Here is a 25,430-nt window from a genome sequence, read left to right on the forward strand (position 1 = left end):
TACTCGTCATGAAGAAATAGTAATATTTTGTATTATGACGAGCTCTATCGGTAATAAAATTAAAAAGTAAAACAGTCGTTTCATATATTTATAATACATTCTTGTAGTATACAAATTATTTAGTAAAAATAATTGAAATTAATATGAACATATTTGTGTCAAAAACAAACGATTTAAACAATTTAATGAATGTAACTTTACGAAACCGTATTTCCACTAGCTGTTAACTAATTCTTTCGGCCCCTTGCCCTCTGTATGCGTGTGTTCGCGACACATATATTTTTTCTATCTACCTATCTATTCTATTTTTGTCGGTATTTTAGATTGGTTAGAAATTTTTGTCGATATTATCATACCGATAATGTTTCGTTACGATGCTAATGGAATTGTTTTCCAATATATAAAATCGATACGAACGATTGAAAGATCGAATACGATACGAAGCTAAGAGAGAGAGAGAGGGGGGGGAGAGAGAGAGAGGATAATCGCGAGGAAATTAATTAAGACGTTATCGTTAGGAAGGAAATAGAGATCTTACCTCGAGATCTATGATCATACGAGGATTCGGTGCCCGTGGTAGTTGAGTGAGGTTATCAGCAATCGGTACTCCGTCCTTCCTTACTTCAGCTTCGATGTACCGAAGTTTCCGTTCCATCTCGTCGCATCGACGCACTTCGTTGACGAATTTTCGTTGAAAATAATTCACATCGCCGTTGAGCTGCGAACGAATTAAGAGCGAAGAGAGTAAGCAAGAAGATCGTTAATTTTGAACGCGCTGTCTAATCGCGCCGTTCGCTCGATCCCTATGCTCATTGCACGTACGAAGGTTCGTTTTATTTTAAGTTCGAACTGCAAGTATTCTCGAGCGAGTGACTGTCAATGGAAAAGGAACGCAATGTAAAGACATCAAAGACATCGATGAAAGGTCGTTTACCGACTCGGGACGCATAAAACAATACCAACTGTCAGCCACCATTGCGTTACGTTCGTACGACACTTCCAGATCAGATATTACGTGCACACGGTTAAGCTAAGTTTCGAAGAAATCATTAACCAGTTAACTCACGAATTTAGTTTTAGAAATCTCTCGCAGGGTTAAGTCATGGAGTGCGTAAATAAGTACAGACGACGAGTATACTTGTCAAACGCAGCGAAATAAAGCTTTCGTTCGACGTGTATACTCGTCAAACGCAGTTAACTGGTTAAATGAGATGTAACGTAACCGACGCCTCTCGACTTTCTGTATCCTCTTCCATTATAATTAATTATCTATACTCGCGAAGAAGCTATCGATATAGGGGGCATAGGAGGTGGAGCGATACAACAAGGTCATAAGATCGAACACTAGTTAGAACTACGTTTTGCTAGACATCCTGTATACTGCAAACACATGAGGTTGCTCGTATTACACGTCGACGACAAAAAACAGCAGTTGTTTAGTCGAATTTCAAAAAATTTTAGAAAAGTTTACAAAAATTCCGTTTTGAATGCTGTTCGAATATTAAAACAAGTGTGTAGGTGTACTTGTACTAACCTATGTATTACCTATAAATACAACCTATATATATATCTATATTTATAAATACAAATATAAATATAACCTATATATATATTGTATCTACCTATCTCGCAATTTTTATATACACATGTATAATTTTCAGATTTCGTTACTAAACCTAATCCATCAGAGATCAAGTATATTTCATTCATACGAAACATGTTATCACGCGTAATATCGCATATTTCGTAAAAGATTTCTGCGAGAGTGGAAATACTTTGGCGAGTCACTGCAAGTACTTAGGGGCTCGTTCAAGGTTAGAATGCTAGCTCGGAACAAATTCTTCTTCCGTGGTATATTTAAAAATAAATATTTATTTGCCTGCATATTTGTCTGCGTGTAAAGACGAGCTTGTATCTCAGTATCTCGAATTTCGCTTTATTTTATAACCTCGTCCCGGTATGTAGCCGTGTAACGCTTCTACCTACGATATAAAAGAATTTAAAGAAAGATTACGCCGATAATTAAACTTACATCACGAAACTGCACCGTGCCCGTTTCCCCGAGTTCGGAAACGGAAAGATAGGCCGCCTCTGGTTGAATAAACAACTGGCAGAGGGCCATCTGCTCGCTCCTGAATAATGCACCCATCCCAACAGCCAGTTATGTTTTGTCCTGCAATAATAAAAAAAAGATTTCTATTTTTCTAAAAGTATAAAAGGTAGGAAGAACGATTATCTTACGTTAGGTTATACCAATGGCTATATATACAGAGTGTCTCACATAAACAGGACGAGCTACAGTTCTGTGACGATAGATGATAGGATTTCGTTCGGTAAAATTACATAGTTTTGACTAATACACGATCCCAAATGGTGTTTTTGCAGCTATTCTCGAAGCGACGCCATTTTCAAGATTTTTAGCTGATCTTCGCTCTTTGAAATAAATTTGTCAATTTTTGTCGATACGTAACGTCGATCGATGAGCTTCTTTTTGATTTTCTATTTCTAACTTCTCCACAAAAGGACCAGACTGCTACTTTAGCCAGAAATACTTAATTTGAAAATTATTTCGATTTCATAAAATAGAGCGTACGAAAGCCAAGGAAAAGGTAAAACTAATAGACCTGAAAGTGCTGTGTTGCAATTTCCGATATACAGTGTCGTATAAGAAATGCAACGCGACCTTGACTCTTTATCGGAAATAATCTTTTGGACACTTTGTACGTTCGGTCGGCAGTTTCTGGCCGACTGGAAACCGATTAACTTTTATTCCAAAGCATCTTTTTTATATAGATTATCGAAAGTTTGGGAAACATCGTGGCGATAATTATATCGTATACTTTGTATACACATGTATAACGACACTAAGAATCGCATAATAAGAATTCGTTCAGTTTTAAGGTTTACTAATTTTCATAACCACCGTTGTCATATAATAGTGTGATTTTCTAAATTTCTTCGTCTCAATAACAGCGACAGCGTGATTACATCTTTGTTTATCGATATTTCTTCAACATTAAGTTGTGTAACGGAATTAAGCTTAAAGATTGCTATCGCTTTTTTCTTGTGTCGATTTCCGTTGTACGTATTCACGTATCTCGAAAGTTGTTAACTTATTATCGATCGAATTTTCTCCTTCGTATTTAATTGCAAACAGATGTTTACGTTCGTACGTGCTGAGATACAAGCACAGGTGGTGGTAGAAATATCTTTACAACAACCTCATATGCATACGATAGTGTATATTGTAAGATAGCTTTAATTATTTATATTATTTAAACTCTCATATAAATATCGATATATATAAATGATAAACATTTACGTGAGTAAAATACCGAAAAAAATATGATAAATATGTATTGTATTAGATTAGAAACATAAAGACTATACGAGATAAACGTATCCCTTTTCGATCGAATTTAAAAACCGTCGTATATTATATTTCGATAACGTGTTTCTTCGATAACGATCACGGATGGGATCACGGAAAGAGATTGTCGAAGAATAAATTGCGATATACACACATATAATCTATACTTGTACATGTATAAGAAATAAGACAAGAAAAGCAAGGCAACGTGTTAAGTTCAAGGTGATTGTAATCTTTTTCACATGATTCGAAGTTACAACAACGTTTCCACGTAATGTAATTAATCTTGCTAAATTACTACTAAACACAGGTGTATTCCGCGACTCAAACTTAGATAATTCTACACGATAACTCGTTACGAGTATATCTGTTTCTATTCTAGTAAATCTTACCAAACTGATACATTTATTTTCCATTATTTCATTTTATTTTATTTTCCGCGTAATTCTCCTGCCGGTGCCATCGTAATTCTTAATGTAATAAAATATTAGTTTTTCCTATGTTCGTTTAACTAATTATCAATTTAATCAAACGATATACCTTTTACGTTATATTTAGCTTTAACAAGTAATGACGAGTATACTCGTCAAGCAACAAGTATGTGTGGCTGTTATAATATAGAATTAAGTTGTGACGGAATGACCGTTTGTTTAATTTTATTGCCGACAGGGCTCGTTATAACAGACCGTATTACATTCATGGAATAGAGCGAGTGTTTAACATTCCTTGTAACTTTAAATTTGAGCTCGTATACATACGTATGAATAAGAATTCCATCATAAATCTTATCATATTTATTAGTTATAATACTTGATAATATTAACGACACATGTCGTTAATACGTATTATTTATATGTAACAATTTTATCATCATCGTCATCGTCGTCGTCGTCGTTGCTGTTGTTGGTGTTGAGTACTAATGAAATTTGAAAAAATTTTTTCTCTCATGGATACATAAAATATTCGCAGAGATTTTCTACGAGTACCCAAATAGCATCTATTGTAAGCCACTGTATATGTACGTGTGAATATACATATATTCGATATATATGACGAGAAAATTGAACTTTTAAGCTTCATTCATAGCGTTTCCTTCTAAACTTCGTTCGACATGGTAAGTCAAATATGATCTCATTGGAGACGAAGATAGGAAGTCGTTTATCGCAAGTCAAACGTTACAACGGAACATCGTAAGTTTATGTCAAGTACGTTCGTAACTGATATTTGCCGATTTACTTAACCGATATTTGATTAATTCGCAAAATTTCACAGAGTTTCAGATACGTCCGTATTCTAGACTCGCAATATTATTTAAATCAAGTATAACTAAGTGAGTTAAGTTAAACTAAGCAGGTATAGAATTCTAACCTGCAGGTTTACAAAACAGTAATGACAATCGAGTTTATTATCTTGGTTATTATGTAGCTAAGGCGATAAAATGTTCTATGGAACTTAGCAACGAAACGTGATCTTATCGGCGAATGATAAAAACAATGGTATATACGTAATACTTACAAATTCGATTTACGAGATAATTTGTATATGTTATAGACGATTAGTTGAACGATTAAGGAGAAACGATCCATCCGATAAATATACATATACTGAGTTTTCGAGATCTCGAGCGCAATATTAATTTTATTATAATAACGAAAAATAATAAATACGGATTCTTTGATGGAACATTTATCTAAAAGGTGCATGCATTTTTAAACGATCATTAAATTACAGTACAAATATATGTATGTATGTATGTATGTATCAATATAGTATATTCGACGTAGATAGGCAGATTCATGCTCAAATATTTAGATACATTAGATATTACTTTTCCAGACATTCAGCCAACTCTATCGAGTAGCGATAATTTAGGAAACTGTAAAATTAAACAACGAATTTGAATTAGATTCGAGCAGATTAGTAAGATAATAATAGATAGGTATATTTTTCATATATTCCACACATACTTGAAACATTTAAACGTAATCTGAAAACGCTCAAGTGTCTGAGAATGCAAAGCCAAACTAAGGTCGTCTCGATCACAATTGAAGTAATATCATTAGCGAAATTTTACGAGTTACGCGTTATAAATTATTAACGAGTTAACTGTGGCGATCTCTTTGAAAACTTTGAAAAGTATGTATCGCAAGAATGTATCGCAAACCTAAAATGTATCGCAAGAAGTAAGGAATGACGAATATACTCGTTAAACGCAGATAATGTGGCCGTTGATGGATGATAAATGAAATGACCGTTTTATTTTGGAATTTTATTACTGCAGTTTATTGCAATTACTGAATTGAAATTTAGACAGCAAATTGTAACTACCTTTTACGCACGACGAGTATACTCGTCAAAAACAGAAAATACCTGACAATACTAATAAACAAAAAAGCACAAAATACCTGATTAAGAATCGCCCGTTATTGCGTTTGAAACGTTAGACTCTAGAATTCAGCATCGTAACGATAATCTCGTCAATTTGATAGAAGAAAATTAATTCTCCTGCTGTATGTACGCGTATCTCTTCACATTCTTTGATCAACATTTTCATCATTCGTCTTACTACTATTATATTGATTATTATTTCATTATATCTTGTTATTTAGCTGCGCGCATGCCACAGATTAGGATAGATTAGATTAGATGCTTCTACAATACAGATTCAGATTTTGCTTAGATTTCTTTGAGTGTCTCATTTATCCTACCTTCGATATTTTAGATAAGATTTATCGACTCTCTGTAGCTTTTTATTTTTTTGTCAAGTTGTCTCTATCGTAAACGTGTTTTTTTTTCCAAATGAACTAATACGAGCGAGAAAGAATGGAAAAGGCTGTGGTGGAATTGAGAAGCATAGGTAAAGAATGATCGAGTTTGAAACGATTAAGACCTAGCACGACGATACGTATAATAATAAGCCTTAGAAATGGTCCCATTGAATATGAAGGTTTATTAATGCAGCGTAGTGGACAATTGACCGCGTTTAATTAAATACCTTTGTCGCAGAGATCAGTCGAGTAGAAAGAAAGTTTTTTTATCTGAAAGCTGATTCAACTTGTAGCTCGATACGACTGATATTTTACGAAATCTACACACGTACGTACGTTTACACTAAATGTTGCTTCCGTGTAGATTTTCAGATTTATCTCAAATTTTCCCAATGTAATCATGATCGTCGTTGGTCTCGCGTTACATTGCTCACTCAAATTTCAATATGTTTCATACGATTCACATATACGACACTTTCACAAGCCACACTGTACATTAGATCGCGATCTTGCAAGTATATGAAATTTTGATCGATTAATCGTCTCCTCGACACATAAAACTAATAACGTCGCGTTCCGTATGAAACCAACAAATGTTCTAATAATTATAAACGATTCTAATACATATGTATACGTATACTATACAGGGTGTTCTGCTAGGTGTCGTTCGAATTGAGGATCACTGCGCGCCCCGCTGTCTAGACTGGACATTTTTCGTTCATGTAAGGAGGTTTGCTCGCGTGCAGGGGTATTTTAGCCGAACTTTAATCGTCGATAACTAAAAAACAACACCGAAAACGCGATCTTTTCATTCTTGATTTTCGTGTTATTTCGGCTTTAAGCATCACCCCTTAAATTTCCTGACGCCTGCAACTGAACACCCTATACAGATACGAACATAATCCATTTCATTGGAAGATAAAAATGCCTTTCGACAAACTGATACGTACAAGTTATTAAGTCGAACGATACAGATACGTAGCTTCGTGGAATAGGAAATTTCGTCACACGTACACATACACGTAATACGTGCACGTATGCACAGGCTTGCAAGTCTTCGCCAGTTCGTTCTTATATGGAGGAACCGAGATACCGAGATACCGAAATAGAAATTAACACAAAGATAAGTAGAACGTTTCTTAAGCACATACAAATGTACTGCATCCGTATGCACATATGCTCAGCCTTAAATTATAAAGTCTACACCTTGATAGCGCAATTCCTTTTATCACTTCTCTCGGTCGAACAAAAACATCTGTGAAAATAGCTCGAAACTCGGAGAATTGCAACGTTTCCAAGTAACGTAGTTTTCGAGTTACATATGTACATATAATTCTTTTGTATATACAAAAGTATCCCATTGCTCAGCCTCCTTCCTGCTAAATTTTTCAAGCTGACTGCAAATTGGCTCAGCAGTAATATTAATCCGGCGATATAGTAACATGAGCTTATCGATGTCGATATAAACAATACTGACCGACAGAACGACCGAATTAACCAGTTAACTGCGTTTGGCGAGCATACACGACGAGGAAGAAATTTTCTTCGCTGCGTTTGACGAGTATACGCGTCGTCACTTGTATTTATTTACCTACTCTCATGACCTAAACCCATGAGGGTTAATATTACTGTTGACTACCAACCAAGCTAACTAATAATAATAATAATAATAATAAGTAAGATATAGGATAAAGTTGTTCAAAATGTCAAACGATAAAGCTTTGTCACATATCTGAAAATCATCGAAATCGCAATATAAAATACTATCATTACTTGTAAATTGTCAAACGATTCACCTAACGTGCCCAAAGTAATTGGAAATTAGTAATCGCATCAGGCATAAAAAAAAGTAGCAGAAACTGTACTACCGACATTCTTGATATTTCCTATTTAATAACATCTGTTATTTGCATATGTTACGCTCCCTTCCGAATATCTAGCGAAATTTCCGTGAACGTTGACACGTTCTCACATAGCTCTGTATTTAAGCGAGTCTGGTGAAATTGAAAAATGTATAAATAAATGTATGTATATGCACCATACGTAGGCAGAACAGCGTGCGGTATTAATCGACTGTGCGCGATAAAACGTATCTGCTACGTGCATATCCGAGCAATTGTTTCGAATATCTGGATCGTATCGGTATTTGTTCGAGATAATAGGAAAAACACTCGACTTTGGTTCTTTCTTTCGGGTTTTCGTAGCTTACAGCTGCTGCGATCTCGTGATAAAGCGAAGAAGAAAAAAGAAGACAACAATGATGGCAACAATTATATAGAATAAAAAAAAAAGATAAACACCGTCGACCGTGCTCCACTTACAATTAGATAAGCACGCAATCAAGAACACACAGATGGTACAAAGTACGCGTACACCTCGAAAACTAAACGCTTGTAGGTAAACGGTCGTACGATAATATATATGCCATGTGCAAATCCGTAGTCTTCTGTTGTTGAATAATCGTTCTCTTACATCTAATGGACGGATGTCTAACGATACCAAGTAATTGTTATGCTGTTAGGCGAAATAAGTTGAAAAAAAATGGCACGTACACAGCTGACTTATTTATTTTAAATAATTATCATTTCAAAGTCTGGCTATCGTATAAGAATCGCGACCGAGTTTCCGCTATCTTCGGAAAATATTGATACGATCAAATACAGGGATAAATTTTGTCGATTTTCATCGTTTCGCCTTGTGGACGTTGCGTAATCGTAAATCGTCCGAGATATGAATTTACGCGAAAACAATGGAGTTTCTGAATCGATGAAGTTTTTGATAGGATCTATCTGACCCGATAACGTCGATCGCATAAGTTGTTTAAAAACAACAGATAGAACGAAAGACAAGAACCGAGGGAGAAATAATAGAAGAAGCAACGAGAGCGTTAGTGGTTAATTTCATTAAACGAAATGCGGTGTTTGATAGGGAAAATATTAAATCCTTGTTTACCGACGTACGATAAAGATAAGCTAGAGACGACGAAAGACTCGCGAAACGTTAACACACGACGAAAAGTTAAAGGAGAGCCGTTTGATTTAAAGCTAATTGAAACTTTGGTAACGCGGCGAACAACCATAAACTGATCGAGGGCGGAGTGTGCAAAGCGGGGCTCAAACGCGATCATTGCGTGCGAAAACGTGTTTGAGCGTCAGTTAGTCAATTGGCAATTAGCAGAACGAGTGTACGTTTCCTATAAACTGTGGGAAAGCAGCAGGGTTTGGGTTCTTAAGCGTTAACATTGCTAGTTATCTAAGAAACCAAAAATCCGTTAACAATTCCTGTTACATTTGATGATCTCGTCGTCTCGTTTTCGTTAGTTAATTTCTGATTTCTACTCTCGTTTCTCCGCATAGACTTAGATTACAGAAGAAAGGGTCGAAGAACTTTTGAGAAGGGAACGTGTCACACTACCATAGAAAATTTTTACGTTCGTTTTATGTGTATTATCATTTGATATGACATAAAGCGTGTTATTGCATTTTTTATTGCATTTGTAATGTTATTGCATTTACATTAACCGTTCAGATACGGAACGGTTACGACACGACTCCGCCCGCGAGATATTCGTCCCGACGAATATTCTCGTACAGTGAGAAATAAGATGGAACCATTCGTATAAAAAGCGAGGCGAGAAGACGGTTCGTCGCTTCTACGGTAAAAATTGCCAAAATTGTGTCAATAAACGTTGCTCGAAAAATTAATAGTTTGGAGGTTAGGAAGAATTGTTTGTTTCCGTTGATACTGTTGAGATTGCGGTTGCGGTTGCTGTTCCTTCGTTTGCTCTATCTACGTGTTTCACTGACATTTTCTATCGAGATGAATAGTCCGTTGCTTGCACAGCGATATGTACGATTCCACCGAAGCGAAAGAGAACTTCTTTTTCGTCGTTTGCGTTCGTTTCACTTTCATCGCAACCCAGGAACCCGGAAATCCCTTTTTCTTTCGTTTCACCGTGTATAGCCGATGTGAAAATAAAAAATATGGACGAAAAATACAGATGTCAATAAAAAGAGAATACGTACAATGTATACATTCGATGTACGGAGGAAGAAAACCTGACACGCTATGGATTGATATTTATACGTGAATCCATTTAATCTTTTTTTTTCCATGAGGAAAAGCGATTAATCTTCCTTTTCGATCACTTCAATGATACGCGCGAACAAGATGTTTTCCGATCGAACGACACGATGAATCGATCGTCGCTGGTTTACGAACAAATACCCGAAACTCGATCTTGCGACACATAGCGCAAGCATCGACCGTAACATAACGTAGCGAGTCAATTAAACGAAAATTGAACGAACAACGTGGATTCGTGGAACACGCGCAATGATATTCTCATGGAGAACGAGAACCAATTTAGCGGAAACTGTTACGCGGTGGGACAAGCGGAAAGAGGAAAACAGACGTAGATTCCACACTTATCCTACCTGAGGCAGTAATTAACCACTGCTAATCGAGACGATTCAGCTCGAAATATTCCATTACTAAAGACGTGGCTGTATCGTTTGTTTAGTTCGAATTACCACTCACAATCTTACAGAATGTAAATGCTCCCTGTTCAGCCGACGTCACGAAGCAGAGAAAGAGGGGAATATTCGTGTTCGAGATCGGTTCAAAGTATAAGTACCTGCATATACGCACGAAATTATTCGTGAAAGGACCGTGCGTCTTTATTCGTTAACACATTTCATGCCTCGTAAATCAGCCGCGAGTACTAACCAAAGGCAAAAATTGCGCCTGCGTATACGTTTTTCGATTCATTTTTCGTGCTAGTGACAAATATATACATAAGTATCCAAACATCATGATCCATTTGTCATTTTCCATTACAATATACATGAATTTGACCAAGTTGAAAAAGAACTCCTACTATACCTACGCATGCTAAAGCAAACGAATACTTTAGCATTTTTCATTTCTGTTCGATATATCTCAAACATATTTTTTGAACAGAATATCCATCACGTTACATAATTTCTATGAGTGTAGCCATAATTGTAGAATCGTGCAAGTTGGAAGAATTGTATCTACTTACATAACGAAGTTACCAACATTACGGACAAAAGTTTTTATGGAACAGGTCAATTTTCATTGAACGATAATCGCTTCTTGTAACATTGATTCCACCCTGTTACGCGTATTCTCGTTTATGATACATACCCTGCTGTTATGGCATGACGAATTAGTAATTAGTGCAAGCAGCTGACATTTAGCATTTGAGTATCGCTGCTTGCATTAACAATATTATCGTATGTCCAAGCACGTAATTTCTCCGCGCTTTCGAAACATCCTTCTTAAAGCTAATTTATAATTCGACCTTTTTCAAACTACGTAAACTAATGGCAAATTAATAATTACACGCTGCACGTAGGTAGTAGGTTTCTCCTACGGTCGATCGCCTATCTATAAATCCCATGTAGCCAACGAGAACACTATTTTCCATATTAATTACTTTTTATCTCCCGAAACAACAGATCTTCCATTAACATCTCGAGTCGGTTTCTCATCGGTTTAAAATAAATACTTTGTCGAGTGATAAAATAGTTTTACGAGGTTTACGATTGAAATCGCCAGTTTTATTTTTGTATATCGCCTTTCGAAAAGCAATTTAAATATCGCGTTGCGATATTTCCGTTAGATGTATTACACGTAATTGCGATAATAAATTGTAAGGAATGAAATCATTGCAGATAAATTTTGTCCGTAGTTTTCCAATTAAAATACATCTTGTCTTGATAATAGTCAAGTGTGCGGATACTTTTGCGCGACAGTGTACGTATAAAAGAAGATTATCGTATCGAGACTTGGGAGCAATTGCTTGCTATTCTTCCTTTGTCCGATCAAACAACTTCGACGTAACTTTTTTACTCAATGTCAATCATCTTACGAAACCTCTGACTGTCGTATGAAAGTCACAAATTGGGGAACATATGTACACAAGTGACAGCGATTTTTAAATTCGATATACTTGTCACGATTTAACCATCGGAATAACAGTTACTCGTGTCAACGCTATTCTTTCGTTCGATGATTTTCCCATTAAATACATTTTTTCGTTGCTCTGCTGGTCACTTAAAAAAGTATTATTGACGTTCGTTGTACAGACTAATAACATTTGACATCAAATGAAAGCATCGTACCTGACAATTAATGTTTGATCTTAGTTATCTCTTGACAAAATGACAAATTTTCAAAAAGTATTTTTAGAAGATTTACATCTGCAGAAACGTTTCCATTTTTCAACCGTTTGATACGAGAATACCAATAGTTTTTAGGCGAGCGACGTAAAATAAAAGTCGGAAGACGAACATTAATGGACCTATCGCATTTTTTCTCTGTCGTCTTCGTACGATAAGGAATTTCTTTAAGCGTTACGATTAACCAGTTAGCTGTTAAGATCTCCTCGAAAACTTTGATAAGTTTTCTATTTTTAAAATATGGCGGGAAAAGTGAACGATGACGAGTATACTCGTCAAGCAGAGAGTACGCGTGGTGTACGTTATAACACGCTAACTGGTTTAAACGTTAATCAAATTGGCCGCGGTAAAAGTAAAACGTAACTCGAACAAAGGACGAAAGAAATGAAATACGAAGCTGGTTGCGACTATCGCGTTTACTCACCCGCCGAATAATGTGGCGCAGGTATTCAAAAAAACAGATTCGACGAATACAGCGATGTATAGCGTTTTCTACGAATGCAATGGATCGAAACAGCCACACGACCGGAGAAAGATAAAACGCGAAAGGAAGAAACAGAAGAAGGAGAGAGAGAAAGAAATAGGGAGAGAGAGTGAGGGAGGGAGAGAGGAGAGAGTGAATTACATAACAAAAGAGCGATCCAACGATTTGACTTGATTCCACACAATACCGGACCGACTAGCGCGCACTCACCGACTCACTTTACTGAATCTAATTCAACACTCGACCCAATGTCCCACCTCCGTGTGTTTCGTATGTGGTGGGGTGGCACGATAAAGGAACAGACCTCGTGATGAGTCCGTTCATTGTACATAATCGTACACCGTAAAGATACATTTATTCAAATCAATTCGCCGTGTCAGGTACCACAGGCTCGTTCGTCGACGACGTCTGTTCCGATTCACCAGCGCCCTAAAATCGATCTCGAATTTCGAGATCGTTTTCGTGGTTACGAAGATAGTATGATCACGTTCGAATTATTTGCAAAAGGTAACTATCGATCGGTTACGAGTCAAACAATAATATAATAAAAATGTTAATACAGATGTTATTACAATATTACGGATAATAAAAGACAGCCGAATGTTGAAAGTTTAGTGTATTACGTGGAAGCTTTCGTGTCTCAACTATAATAACAGTCTCATGTTACAAAGAATCATGTATAAAGTAAGTCTTGAAAAATGATAAATCGCAGGTTGTTAGGTACTAGCACGAATAACGTTATTCAAATATTATAAAGAAGATTAGTAAAGTGTAATATAGTATAGACCACGTATTATACATGAAATTTAATAAAATTCGGTATTTGTGAAAAGATTTGCTCTACTATTCTACTCTAGATAAGGCGCGACTGAAATACAATCGTATCAGATTATTGTATCCGATAAAGGGATTAACATGATTATGAAATATTCAATAAATTCAGGTGATTCGCGGAACTTATCGGCAAAATAGAAATGGCAAATGAAACGGTTTTGCTAGGAAACCGTGTGGCATTGTCCTTTTAAAAAAACGTTTCGTTCGACGATTATTTATCGTGATCAGATTGATAAAGATACGAATTTACATAAATACACGTAGCCTAAACCGTAGAGATATAGGTCGGTATCTCGTGCAAGTTGGGATAATATCGTAACTCGTAACTGCAACTGCACTCCACAAGTACAACTACACGATGAAACGGGTCACAATGAAATTACATTTGATCGGCGGAGAATCGTAAACGCAGGAAGAGATGCGCAATGCGCACGGATGTGAGGAAGATTACAGCAACTCGACGCAACGCAACGCACACATAGAATTTAAAAACATAATCAAAGTCACGAGGATGATCCACTCGTCGACGACGAATCAACCCGATTTGGCCGCAACATTTCGACAAATATCACAGTGATTCGAATAAGGAGGCACGGAACAGGAAGGAGAAAGAAGTTCGTAATAAATTAGCGTTAAGTTGTTTGCCTATTACGACCGTTTTCTGTTCTCTTAATTGCTAGACCTAAATAGAACCTACTTTTTCTCGTATTAATTTAATCACTGCTAATCGAAGAAGTCGAGCTTCCACTCGTCGCTACGATTTCCAATTTCTCTGATATAACAAATTCGATATCATTTATAACGATTATGCGCTTTACCAGTCACTTCTCCGATTTTCACTACTCCACCGCAGTGTTTTATTTTCTAAAAGCTTTATTTTATCGGGCAAGCGCGAGAAATTAATATGCTTTTTACCGTCTTGCTAGGAACGCGCCAAAGTTTTAATACTTTCCTTCTTTTGCAAAAAAAGAAAACCAAAAGGCTCGAGTTAAACAGCGAAAATTGAGGTTAGGTTGAGGTTAAGTTGGCGTTAGGTAAATAACTGACAAATCCGTGATATTCTCTAAGGGATGAATGCTATTGATCCTGAGTAGTTCTATCAGTTTATCTTAATTTGTAGTAGTCTGCATAACAAATGTTATATCAATATTCGTTAAACGATCAAACAGCTACCAAAGGCACATATTTAATGGTAAAATCAAACGAACGAATGTTTACACATGAAATTGCTCGATAACGTATCAAATTTCGAAATTCTTCCTCTACTATACGAAAGATTGAAAATGTGACTAATTATGCTTTCTGCTTGTGGCCTTTATTTATGATCCGATTAAAATCGATTTCACTGAATTTCCTTTCATTCGGTATTAATTCTATGATTATGAAAATTTCCATTCAACGGTTTCGCCTTACGCTCGTTGAAATCACTGCAACAAGAAACTGATAGCGAGAGGATTTCTAGAAAAATTGCTATTTTTTATTCATAATTGATCGTTTTTCCATTCTTTCTTTCAACTTGAATTCTGTCCGATCCTACGGACCAGCGCATTTGGAGACCTCGTTTCTACATGAAAAACACCAAGCCAAAGTTTAAACAGTAATCTCGTTGCAGCCCATTTTCTCATTCCTGGGTCGTATTTTAAGATAATGACTCTGAACGTTGTCATATAACAGCTGCATTAAAAGTAATCGTAGAATGTCGGTAACGAACTGGATACGAATCTTCGTTAATCTTCAGATATACCTACATATATACGTACAGATAAGATAACACCTGTTAACAAATCGTCACAAACTCATTAATTTCGAGTGAATATTTTCGAAAAGCAAGGGAATTCGACCAATTGTAAAAGAAGCGCGCAATTAAATCGTGCGATTAAAGTTGAATAAAATTGCCATTTCGCAATTTGCTGCTTTCTTATTTGTCGAGACAATGGTACGTCTACTGCCACGAGATAAGAAATATGATAACGGATATCTTCTTTTAGACATATTGCACACACTTTAAATCAATGTTTCCTTGTCCGGTGATTGTTTAATACGTGTATCAAGTGATTGCATGATCCTTGCACTACAAAATCTAGTAAAGGACATTTCCTAAGTAAACGTAATTTCAGACTAAGGCTTATCAACGGAATTCCATTCGTTTTTATCTTTCACTCGAGAAACTTTCAAGTACTCACGTTGTGCTTATTTTCACAACAACGAATAAGCGTAAATATAAAAATCGCGAGATTTTCCCTTACAATAAGTTAAGTTTAATATATGTTAGTAGATGTATGTGTCGATAGTATCGTAGATGTTTAATATGTAAGTATTAAGTATACAATAATTTAGTTAAAGTACTATTGTATAATTTGTATACTTGTAGACTGTATACTACGTATTATTATACTTTGTTTAAATATACAATAGCTTAATATATGTCAGTAAACGTATGTATCGATAGTATTGTAGATTTTTAATATGTAAGTATTAAGTATACAATAATTTTCATTTCGCTATAAAGGAAATTCATCGATACAGGTGAGAGTATTATCGAATTGAATCTTATTCGTTGACGTATTTCCTCTTTTTGTTTTTTTCAATTAGATAACGTCACATCAAACCGTTTGTATGGTTTATTAACAACCAAGGGCTAAAATTGACAGTTTGCCGTACAGTTTGGTTTTACACTTTGACAGCGTAGTAGGTTTTGGGTCGGATCATTGTCCTTTAAATTGCCTTTCAAGGTGAGACTCATACCTTCTATTTTATTTTTGTCTATTCAAGATGCATCTTCTGCGATCAACGATGATGATGCGTGCTTCACTGCCACGGTCAGGTGAACTTTGCACAGTTCGTAGATTGGCGCTTTTTCTTCGTCGAGGAGATATTGCCTAGTGAATTTCTTGCGAGTTATTACGACTTTCGATCATCTCGTCTTACTGGAATACAAGAAATGATCTTCTTTTAAAACGTTTTCTATTAACGTTTTTTATTATTGTTTGTCGTGGTTTAGACGAAGATTGTCATCAATTTTATTCCAATTGCCTTTTATTGTCTCTATTTTTAGTTAAAAAGCGTATAGTTTCTGGGGACAGGCTGTTGCTGCAGTGGTCGGCAGTTGGTGAATCGCGGTGGCTGTTGTTACTTTGACTGCTTTGTCCGCTCTTTCGTTCTCAGCGATGCCACATGTGGGAGGATTGACCCAGACCACTATAATCGAGTTGTTTCTTTCAATTGATTTGGCACAGGATGTTTGACATTCTTGCACGATGGACTCATTTTTCCACTGGTTCTCGATCGATGTCGTGACATTTCTACAGTCACGGGAAATAACGAAATTTTTGTTTTGGCCGGTAGTGATCGGATAGCAGTGACCTCAACGTGTTTTCATGTTTTAACGCGTTAAGTTGGCAAAAAAGGATAGATTCTTTTTGACAGAGTCCGCTCTTTTCGACTGTTGATCGCTGACGACCGCATATCCAGAATCGTTTAAAGCCTGATATTACACATATGACATATACATGCGTGTGATTTGCGGCTGTTTTATCTAGCTGTTCAAACTATGTAAAACTGCTGAGTCGGCTTTCTTTCTGTGACTATGCTTGAGTAGTGCGGTATTGATTTCAATTTTCGGAATAGACCACGAATGGATACTGCGAATTTATCTCCTCATTGTCGATTAGGTTTCCATATCGAGTTTACTCGGTTGTTTATGCTGCGATAAAATGACAGAGTTCTTTTCTTTTGCGTTATACAAGTTCGCAATTGTTCCATTTAAAGATGTTGTGGAACACAGGATTTTGCAGAATGGAGACGATCCTGATCTGCTCTGATCTCAGGCTAATTTGATAGTTACGTATTTTCTTCTGATCTATAGCTAATCTATAGTTCTGATGCCTTCGCTGATTGGACTGGAACGGAAGACACTGTTATTCTCAGTCTATTGTGCACAGAGCCAAATGTTTGCCGCTATTGTTTCAAGTATATCAAGTCTTTGATTATTGTCGTTTTTCAGTTTATTAATACGAGATTTCCACATTAGTTGAGAGTAAAAAATTGGTCCTAATAGCTTGATGGAGACTATTTCCTTTAGAGTGCTTGTCGTTGTCGTGAAGAATTGATTCTATGCTTGCAGATTGTCGATTGTTGCTAAAGATAATTATTTCTTTTTATTAATATTAACCTTATCAGGCTCGATCAAATGACCGGTTTCAAAATTTAATTTAGAATTGTACATTCAATTTTATTTCTCTTGTTCATCCAACATTATGTTAAATCTTATACTACCTTAATCAATTTCTCAATTTTTGTTGATTATAATAATTTGTTGATTAACATAGGAATTTACATAAAGTTGGATGAACGAAAGAAATAGCGATGAATGTACAATTTTCAATTAAATTTTGAAACCGGACACTTGACTAGGCCTGCTAAGGTTATATTCTTATATTATCTGATTAATCGATTTTTCAATTTTTGTTAATATAAAAATTTCCATAAAGAAATAACGATTTTGTCAATTTTAATTTATGTACAATTTTAAATTAAATTTTGAAAACAGTCATTTGACCAGGCTTTGTAAGGTTAGTGTTAAAGGTAGTGTAAAGGAAGCGAGTGATTCCTGCATTTCCAGCGTTTCTAGGGTTTCTAGTACTTTTCTAGTGTTTTATTGTACTCGTATCAGAATGGTACAGAGATTTCCCCTCTTACATATTACAGTTAGATCATCGGCAAATAATAGTGCTTTGACCGGGTTTGTTACGATGTTCAATACGTCGTTTATAGCGATCAGTAATAGGAATACGTTTTCTAAGACCATTGTGGAGAAAAATATTACTAACTAGAAAGATTCTAATAGATAGGAAGGTAACAATAAAATTGAAGATGTTTCTTTCGTAGCCGTGTTTCTGCATGTTTCTTGAGTTTCAGTTTTTCTAATCCGTATCGTAGGCCTCTTCTATGTCTAGACATACGACAGTCGCGTATTGTTTGCTGGTGAATGCGTCACATGTTTACATACATTCATCGTTAAAAAGATAACCCAGGTGTATTATCTTCAATTTTTCAATGGCGCATGTAAAGTTTTTCGTCTGTAACGTATAATATCAAAACATTATGAGCTCAGGGTATGCGGTTCGATGAAAATAATTAAAAATATTATGAGGTTTAGTGTGAGACAAAGAAAAACTATTCCATACTAAGACCGAAATGATAACACACTCTGTTAATATGTTTAAAAATTGCTCAGTAGTTGATGATCTATCAACGAGTAACGATTACAGTACAATATTATATACATTTATAAGTATGCGGAGCGCGAAAAAAAATTAAACGAGTCTGAAAAAAGACAAATTCTTGAACTAAAACAGCAACAGTTATCAGTAGCAAAAATATCGAAAGTAATAAGATGAAATCGTAGAGAAATACACAATTTCTTAAAAAATGTTGATTATGGCAAAAAGAAAAGTACTGGTCGGCTGTCATCGTTATCCGATCGTGATAAGCGAGCAATTTTGCGTGTAGCTTCCAACTCGCAGTTAACAACGAAGCAAATAATGGAAAAATCTAGTGTTAGTGCCAGTGTTTCAAGTGTTCGTCAAGTTCTGCTACCCTGCAAAGATATTAAGAGACTAAAATTGAAAAAGATAACGTTAATAACGAAACACAAAGTAGAACGTTTACGCTTTGCAAAAGAAAGAATGCATTGGAAAAACAAATGGAGAAGAGTACTGTTTTCAGACGAAAAATATTCAATTTGAATGGTCCTGATGGGTTAAAATATTATTTTCATGACATAAGAAAAGAGACAATGCCAGCAATTCGACGACAAATGGGGGGAGGCAGCGTGATGGTTTGAGCCGACATCGGTTATTTTGGCAAGACAAGTATCAAGTTCGTTGTTGAGAGAATGAATATTGTCCGATAAATAAATTCAATCAAAGAACAAATAAATAATTATGCAGAACGCATTTCTGGATCTGATTAAATCTTTCAACAAGATAATGCACCTGTACACACATCAAGATTGTTCCATATATCTATTTTGCCTATTATTGTCTGCACGCTTAATATTATTGAAAATTGCTGGGCAGAACTTGTTCACGGCGTATACGCAAATGGAAAGCAGTATCAACACGTACAAGAATTAAAAAATGCAATTGTACGCGAATGGGATACGTTAAGTCAATATTATATCTAGAAACTATATAAATCGATACCAAATCGTACAATAGAAGTAATAAAAAATAAAGGGGATGTACCCATTATTAAACAAGTATATATGTTTGATAAGTAATTATTGTTAGTTACAATTTATGTTGACTATTATTTTCTTATTGTACATGTTTTATCATTTCGTTCTTAAAATAAAACAACTTTTTTTGTTACACACTAAATCTCATAATATTTTTAATTATTTTCAACGAACCGCATATCCTGAGTATATAATGTTTTGATATTATACGTTACAGACGAAAAACTTTGCACGTATCATTGAGAAATTAAAGATAACACACCTGGGTTATCTTTTTGACGAGGAGTGTATGTTCATCTCCAAGTTTATTAGATGGCCATGCGTGAAGTGCAACTGTTGATTGCCACTTTGGTGTTTAAATGTTTTTTTTTTCAGGAATCATCGCACTTTATAGATGATAGCTTTTTCCTACTATCTATATAGTATGTCTACTATGTAATAACTGCAGCTTTTTTATGATATTCATTTAATGTTTAACAAAAATCATTCGAAGCAATCATAAATAAATGTAAAATAGAAAAAATAAAGAAAATAAATGAATCTACTTTCTACAATTAGATCAGAGTATATAAGTCCAAAACTTCCTATGATGACCGCTAGATGGCACATTGTTCTCGCAACTACATTTACCAGCTTACATTATATGAGATCGCCGTAAAGCACATATTCCATCCTTGTCTTTGGGGAGCAAAGTATTCAATGATCGTCTAGTGAGGGTACTGTTGCTGAAGCCCATTATGAAATAAAACCCGCATCCACGTATTATATCGTGAGATGCAATTTTTGCGGGCCTCTTTACTTCATAAGAGGCTTAGAAACAAGAGGATTGGGAAATTAGAAAAATCAATATGACATTTACAAATATAATTTAGTATATATTTTACTTCAAATTATATTGAAGCTCATTTTATGTATATATATTTGCAATGAGTAAATATATTTGCAAGTACCATATATAATTATCGATTGTAAAATACGCGCGAAATGTTAATTATAGGTGTGTCAGCTATTAATTGTATCAATAACAAGCATCGATATATCTACTCAATATCGATACAAGTAGTCGGTGCTTGTATCGAATATTTTATTAACGAACAATAACAATATTATTAGCAACAATATCTCAATAAAGACGAAAATATAACCTTAAATTATTTAGACTTGCCTGCGAATTAAGAATATTATGATCAGAGTCGCTTCTCTCTATCTACATGTACAACGGTATCTTACTTTTTTCACTGCGATGTATCATATTCATTGATTTACTGATTTACTGATTCACTAATTCACTGATTCACTAATGTATCATATATCACCATTGATCATCTTTATACACATACATACTGGATTCTTTACACGACTTGGCTGTGTTTGTCTAAGGCTGTGCAATGTGCATAGACATGCGACTTACCCAGGATACGCTCACCGTGTTGATTATATACTTTCGTATCGGTACTCGCTTCATTCGATACGAGTACCTTTTCCTTCAATACTAAGTGGGCATGGTATCGCGATCGAAAGTATCAATACTAAAAATATTTGATATGGAAATGAAAGTATCGAATATGTACTCGTATTTGCTTACACCGGAACATCCCTAGTTATTTACAATTTCATTAATAAACAATTTAATCAGGAAATGATAATGTAAACAATTTATCCAGCGAATAAATAAATAAATTAATATATAAATTAGTAATTAAATATATTCAATCAAGTTTGTAAATAAGCTTAGAGGTGTAATTATTTTCCTTTTATTTATTAATCAATGTTAGAGCTATTTCGAGAAATAACATGTCCCACGAGAATAACAACAGTTCATTGTAATTTAAGAAGAACGGAACGAAAAAATGGAAACAGCAATCGGTTGATACTTGACATATACGAAAAGAAACTTGCTAATGTTTTCTCTAATAAGATTCTCTTTCTCCAGCAAATCGTTATTTTTATCACGATTCAAACGATACGTGAACACATTGTCCGTAACGAAGTTGAATACCACCCATCTCATCGAGAATATCGTGTAACGTAACTCTAACTATTGGAATAGGTAAGTAAACGCCAAATCTGGGCCACGAAACCAGTTCTTCGTCTGCGGTTTTAATTGGTAATAGCATGCGCTTACTACACTGCTGTTCATAAGTAGTAAGTGTATCGATGATACACGAATGTAATTAAAGTACACGGATCGATGGCAAGTTAACATTGCGGTTACGAGGGGAAATTTCATGGATTAACTTGATCCGTTTAGATTTTACAATTTTATGAAATTTAAAGGAAGTGAATGGCATCACGATGAACTATCACTTAATCATTAACGCATTAATGATCAAAAACTATATGCTATAGATCTAAATTTATACTACGGTCGAGGTAGAATTTATTAGGAAGATTTTTTGGCTCAAAATACGACGAAATCAAGAGTAACGTGTGAAGCTTGTCACATTCCACTTATAGTCGAGCATACGTATAATTATCGACTGCAGAAAATACAGAAATCAGAAAAAGATATATATATATGTACTACCTACCAAGGAATAGGAGGCAACATAGATACGAAGGGATTGTAAGCCACTCCAAACGTAATGCAAACGAAGCAGTAGAATGCCTCAAACACTCAAATCGGGTAAACAGAATCTACAGTATTAAAGATATCGATAATAATCATAAGCAGTTGATGCGATATTAAATTTACACACAGTTGAATTTACAATTAGAATAATTCTTTTTAAGCCTGGATTTTTTATGTTTAAGATAACTATACTAATCTTTTACTAACTATACATGAATCTATGTTTGCAATAAATGATTTGTAGTTTCTAGGTATATATATATTTTAGATTAGTTTCAAATTTTACTAATATAATTTACGATATTCGTGTCTCGTTAAAGTATTAATAAGATTTCAAACAGTTTCCTGTAATCTATAACAAATATAATATATGTATCGATAAAAGTTTTCTATGTTCTATCTCATTATTGCTTTTAACTATTTTCGTGAGTTTACATTGACTCACTGTAATTTTATATTTTATTGGTACTCAGCTTCTGAGTGCATTTTGTTTCGAATGCTATCTATCGTTAAACAAAAATATGTCTCGTTCGATCAAAGGATTTTGGAAGGTTGTTACGTTCTTCTCAAAATCGAGTGGAATAATAGTTGTAAGAGACACGTACGCTGAATTGAGCAAGCGAGTTATTGGCGAACAACCTACGCCGACTACTCGCACGAAATGCTTAAGTAGCAGGAACCTTGGACGACAATCAACAGCTGAGTGACTTCAATAATCGTACAGACCATCTGTCCGAGTGTAACACACATATGTACGTTAGGGAATGTGTGACAAGTTACGAGACTCTTGTGAAATCGTATCTGCAAAATCTGGAAATGCGCACTCGATCCTCATTCCTTTGAAATTCCATCGTCTTCGCTCTAGTATTTTAATCTAATTATTATTGAGAAACGGTATTAATCGTAACTATTTGATAACAACAATCGTAACAATTTGATAGTTTGCATTTAGAATTATTTAATAGTTTGTCCAAAATTCTATGAAATTCTATATGAATCTTTGTTGAATCAGTTAGCTATTGCGACCTCTTTGAAAGCTTGTTGAAAGTAAGCGATGACGAGTATACTCGTCAAACGCAGAGTGCATATTGCTGTTATGATATAGAATTAAGTTGTAACGAAAAGACTGTTTTATTTTTTGATTTTAATACTGACAAGACTCGTTGTAACACAAAATATTGCCATTTCTTCAGAACGAGTATACTCGTCAAGAACAGCTAAATGGTTAACAATGGAAAATTTATCTTTTTATACCATTTTCTTGCCTTCTAACGGATAAAGTTACAGAAGCCTGTATTTTAGCATTACAGAGTAATCAAAGCTAAGGAAAATCTTTTACTAAAGAACTTAAAAAGTTTCAATTTCGAATACCTAGCATTCTGCCAATTATTTTGCTTCGTAGAATTTTAGATGTTTCTTGGGTTATTCTCTCGCAAAAAAGGTTTCTAGAAGATCTGTAGATTTCTTAAGAAATTGGAAATTGTATCTATTAATATAGCAATTACGCTACTACATTTCAATTCTCACTGTATCTGCCTGCCTGCCATAATGCTTGTCGTAAATATGGCAATATTTATGACAAGCGACATGCTATACGAAATAGATTTATAATAGGTGTATTTGAGATATAGCTAAGAATATTCCATTATATAACAAATTAACATTGCCGAAATTTACTTGGCAAGACAATATGATATTTTATAATTACAGAAATAATCAGTCGAAAAAGAAACGAACGATAGAAATCTATATTTTTAAAACTTTGTTAGCGAAAAATAGAACGATATTAGACATATATTTTCTAGACTCCTTTATTCGACTACTGATTTAAAAACTATCTGTGAAACACTAATAATAATCATAAAAAATCCCCAAAAAAGTATTTAATATGCCTCTTTACTATTGCGTATATGCAAATTATAAATCAAATATAGTATATAGCTCTATTTGTATATTAATAGATCATTTAACTATATCTTGATCAATGGTTTTTGTTTCGACTTGTTGTAACAAGTAATGTCAATACGTTCCGATACTTGTTATACATACATGTATATAATAGTAATAATAAAGATAATAACAATATTGATAGTCTATATTCTGTACAATAAATACATTGAACACTTTTCTCTAAAAACTCATTAAAAACTGAGTAAAATGTAAGATATTTCACATATACAATAATACAAATTTATTATATTATTTAATTATTATTTAATTATAAAAATTATTATATTATTCTATAACATACTACTAGTAAAATTTTTATTTGCATGGAAAATAATGGAAAGAATGAACATGAGAAACCTTTTCTCCAGTTAATTCTGTAATAATTCGATATCGTGAAGTTAGGTGCTTCTTAGATAATACGTATATCGATGTTAGGTGATCTGGATCTCGCGAAGGTTAAGCGCTGAACTTCTGATTTATTGACAAAAGCTTCAGCAGCCTGTCCTTGTAGCTAAAACTCTTATCGCTCTTTGCGTGTCATGGGAGTGTCATTGGCCCCGTACAGTCGTGTGCACGCGAACCTCGGACAATACAGAGCGTCGTTGAGCCTCTTGTCGCCACCCTGAGAAATTATATTACATTCGTGGCTCTACAGTCTGTCCAACGAGAAGAGGCGTTTAAACATAAACACAAGTAAACGTAAGCAAACATAAAGTAGCGTTTCATCGTGGCAACCAATGCGTTTCCTTATCTTTACTACCTCGTCTCATTAGACAAGCTATAGAACCCCACTAGTCCTTACCGTACCAGCCACCAGTCACCACTCAAAACTGCTATAAGCAAACCTAACACTGATGACTGACGACCGACGATTTACGGTTCCGGCTACCGGCAATACGATAATCTTAGAGATGAATCTCCTTTACAAAGGAGTCGATTCCAAGTATTTAGGGCCTATCTCGCGCGTCGAGGAATTATTTTCCTGTTACCTCGTCAATATCACAT

At 34.9% G+C, this 25,430-nt stretch overlaps 1 protein-coding gene and 1 non-coding gene across 4 annotated transcripts in view; one reads left to right on the forward strand and one right to left on the reverse strand.

Moving 5' to 3' along the window:
• The window catches only part of LOC100646782 (V-type proton ATPase 116 kDa subunit a 1), a 53,548-nt gene that overhangs the window by 15,365 nt on the left and 12,753 nt on the right, over nucleotides 1-25,430 (reverse strand). For 2 of the 3 annotated variants that reach the window (XM_012309689.3, XM_012309683.2), the window contains exons 1-3: nucleotides 12,769-13,061; nucleotides 2,033-2,173; nucleotides 539-718 (exon numbers count right to left, since the gene is read on the reverse strand). In XM_012309689.3, the coding sequence (XP_012165079.1) occupies nucleotides 539-718; nucleotides 2,033-2,149 (297 nt within the window). In that variant the 5' untranslated portion in view covers nucleotides 2,150-2,173; nucleotides 12,769-13,061. Of the gene's footprint in view, nucleotides 1-538; nucleotides 719-2,032; nucleotides 2,174-12,768; nucleotides 13,062-25,430 lie in introns of those variants that run through there. The other variant, XM_012309685.3, reaches the window with a different exon arrangement.
• On the forward strand, nucleotides 20,571-20,694 carry LOC125385520. The gene has a single exon (XR_007224908.1). It is a non-coding gene; the product is annotated as a U4atac minor spliceosomal RNA (small nuclear RNA).

Source organism: Bombus terrestris, chromosome 7, assembly GCF_910591885.1.
Source record: "Bombus terrestris chromosome 7, iyBomTerr1.2, whole genome shotgun sequence".
Classification (NCBI taxonomy): Eukaryota; Metazoa; Arthropoda; class Insecta; order Hymenoptera; family Apidae; genus Bombus; species Bombus terrestris.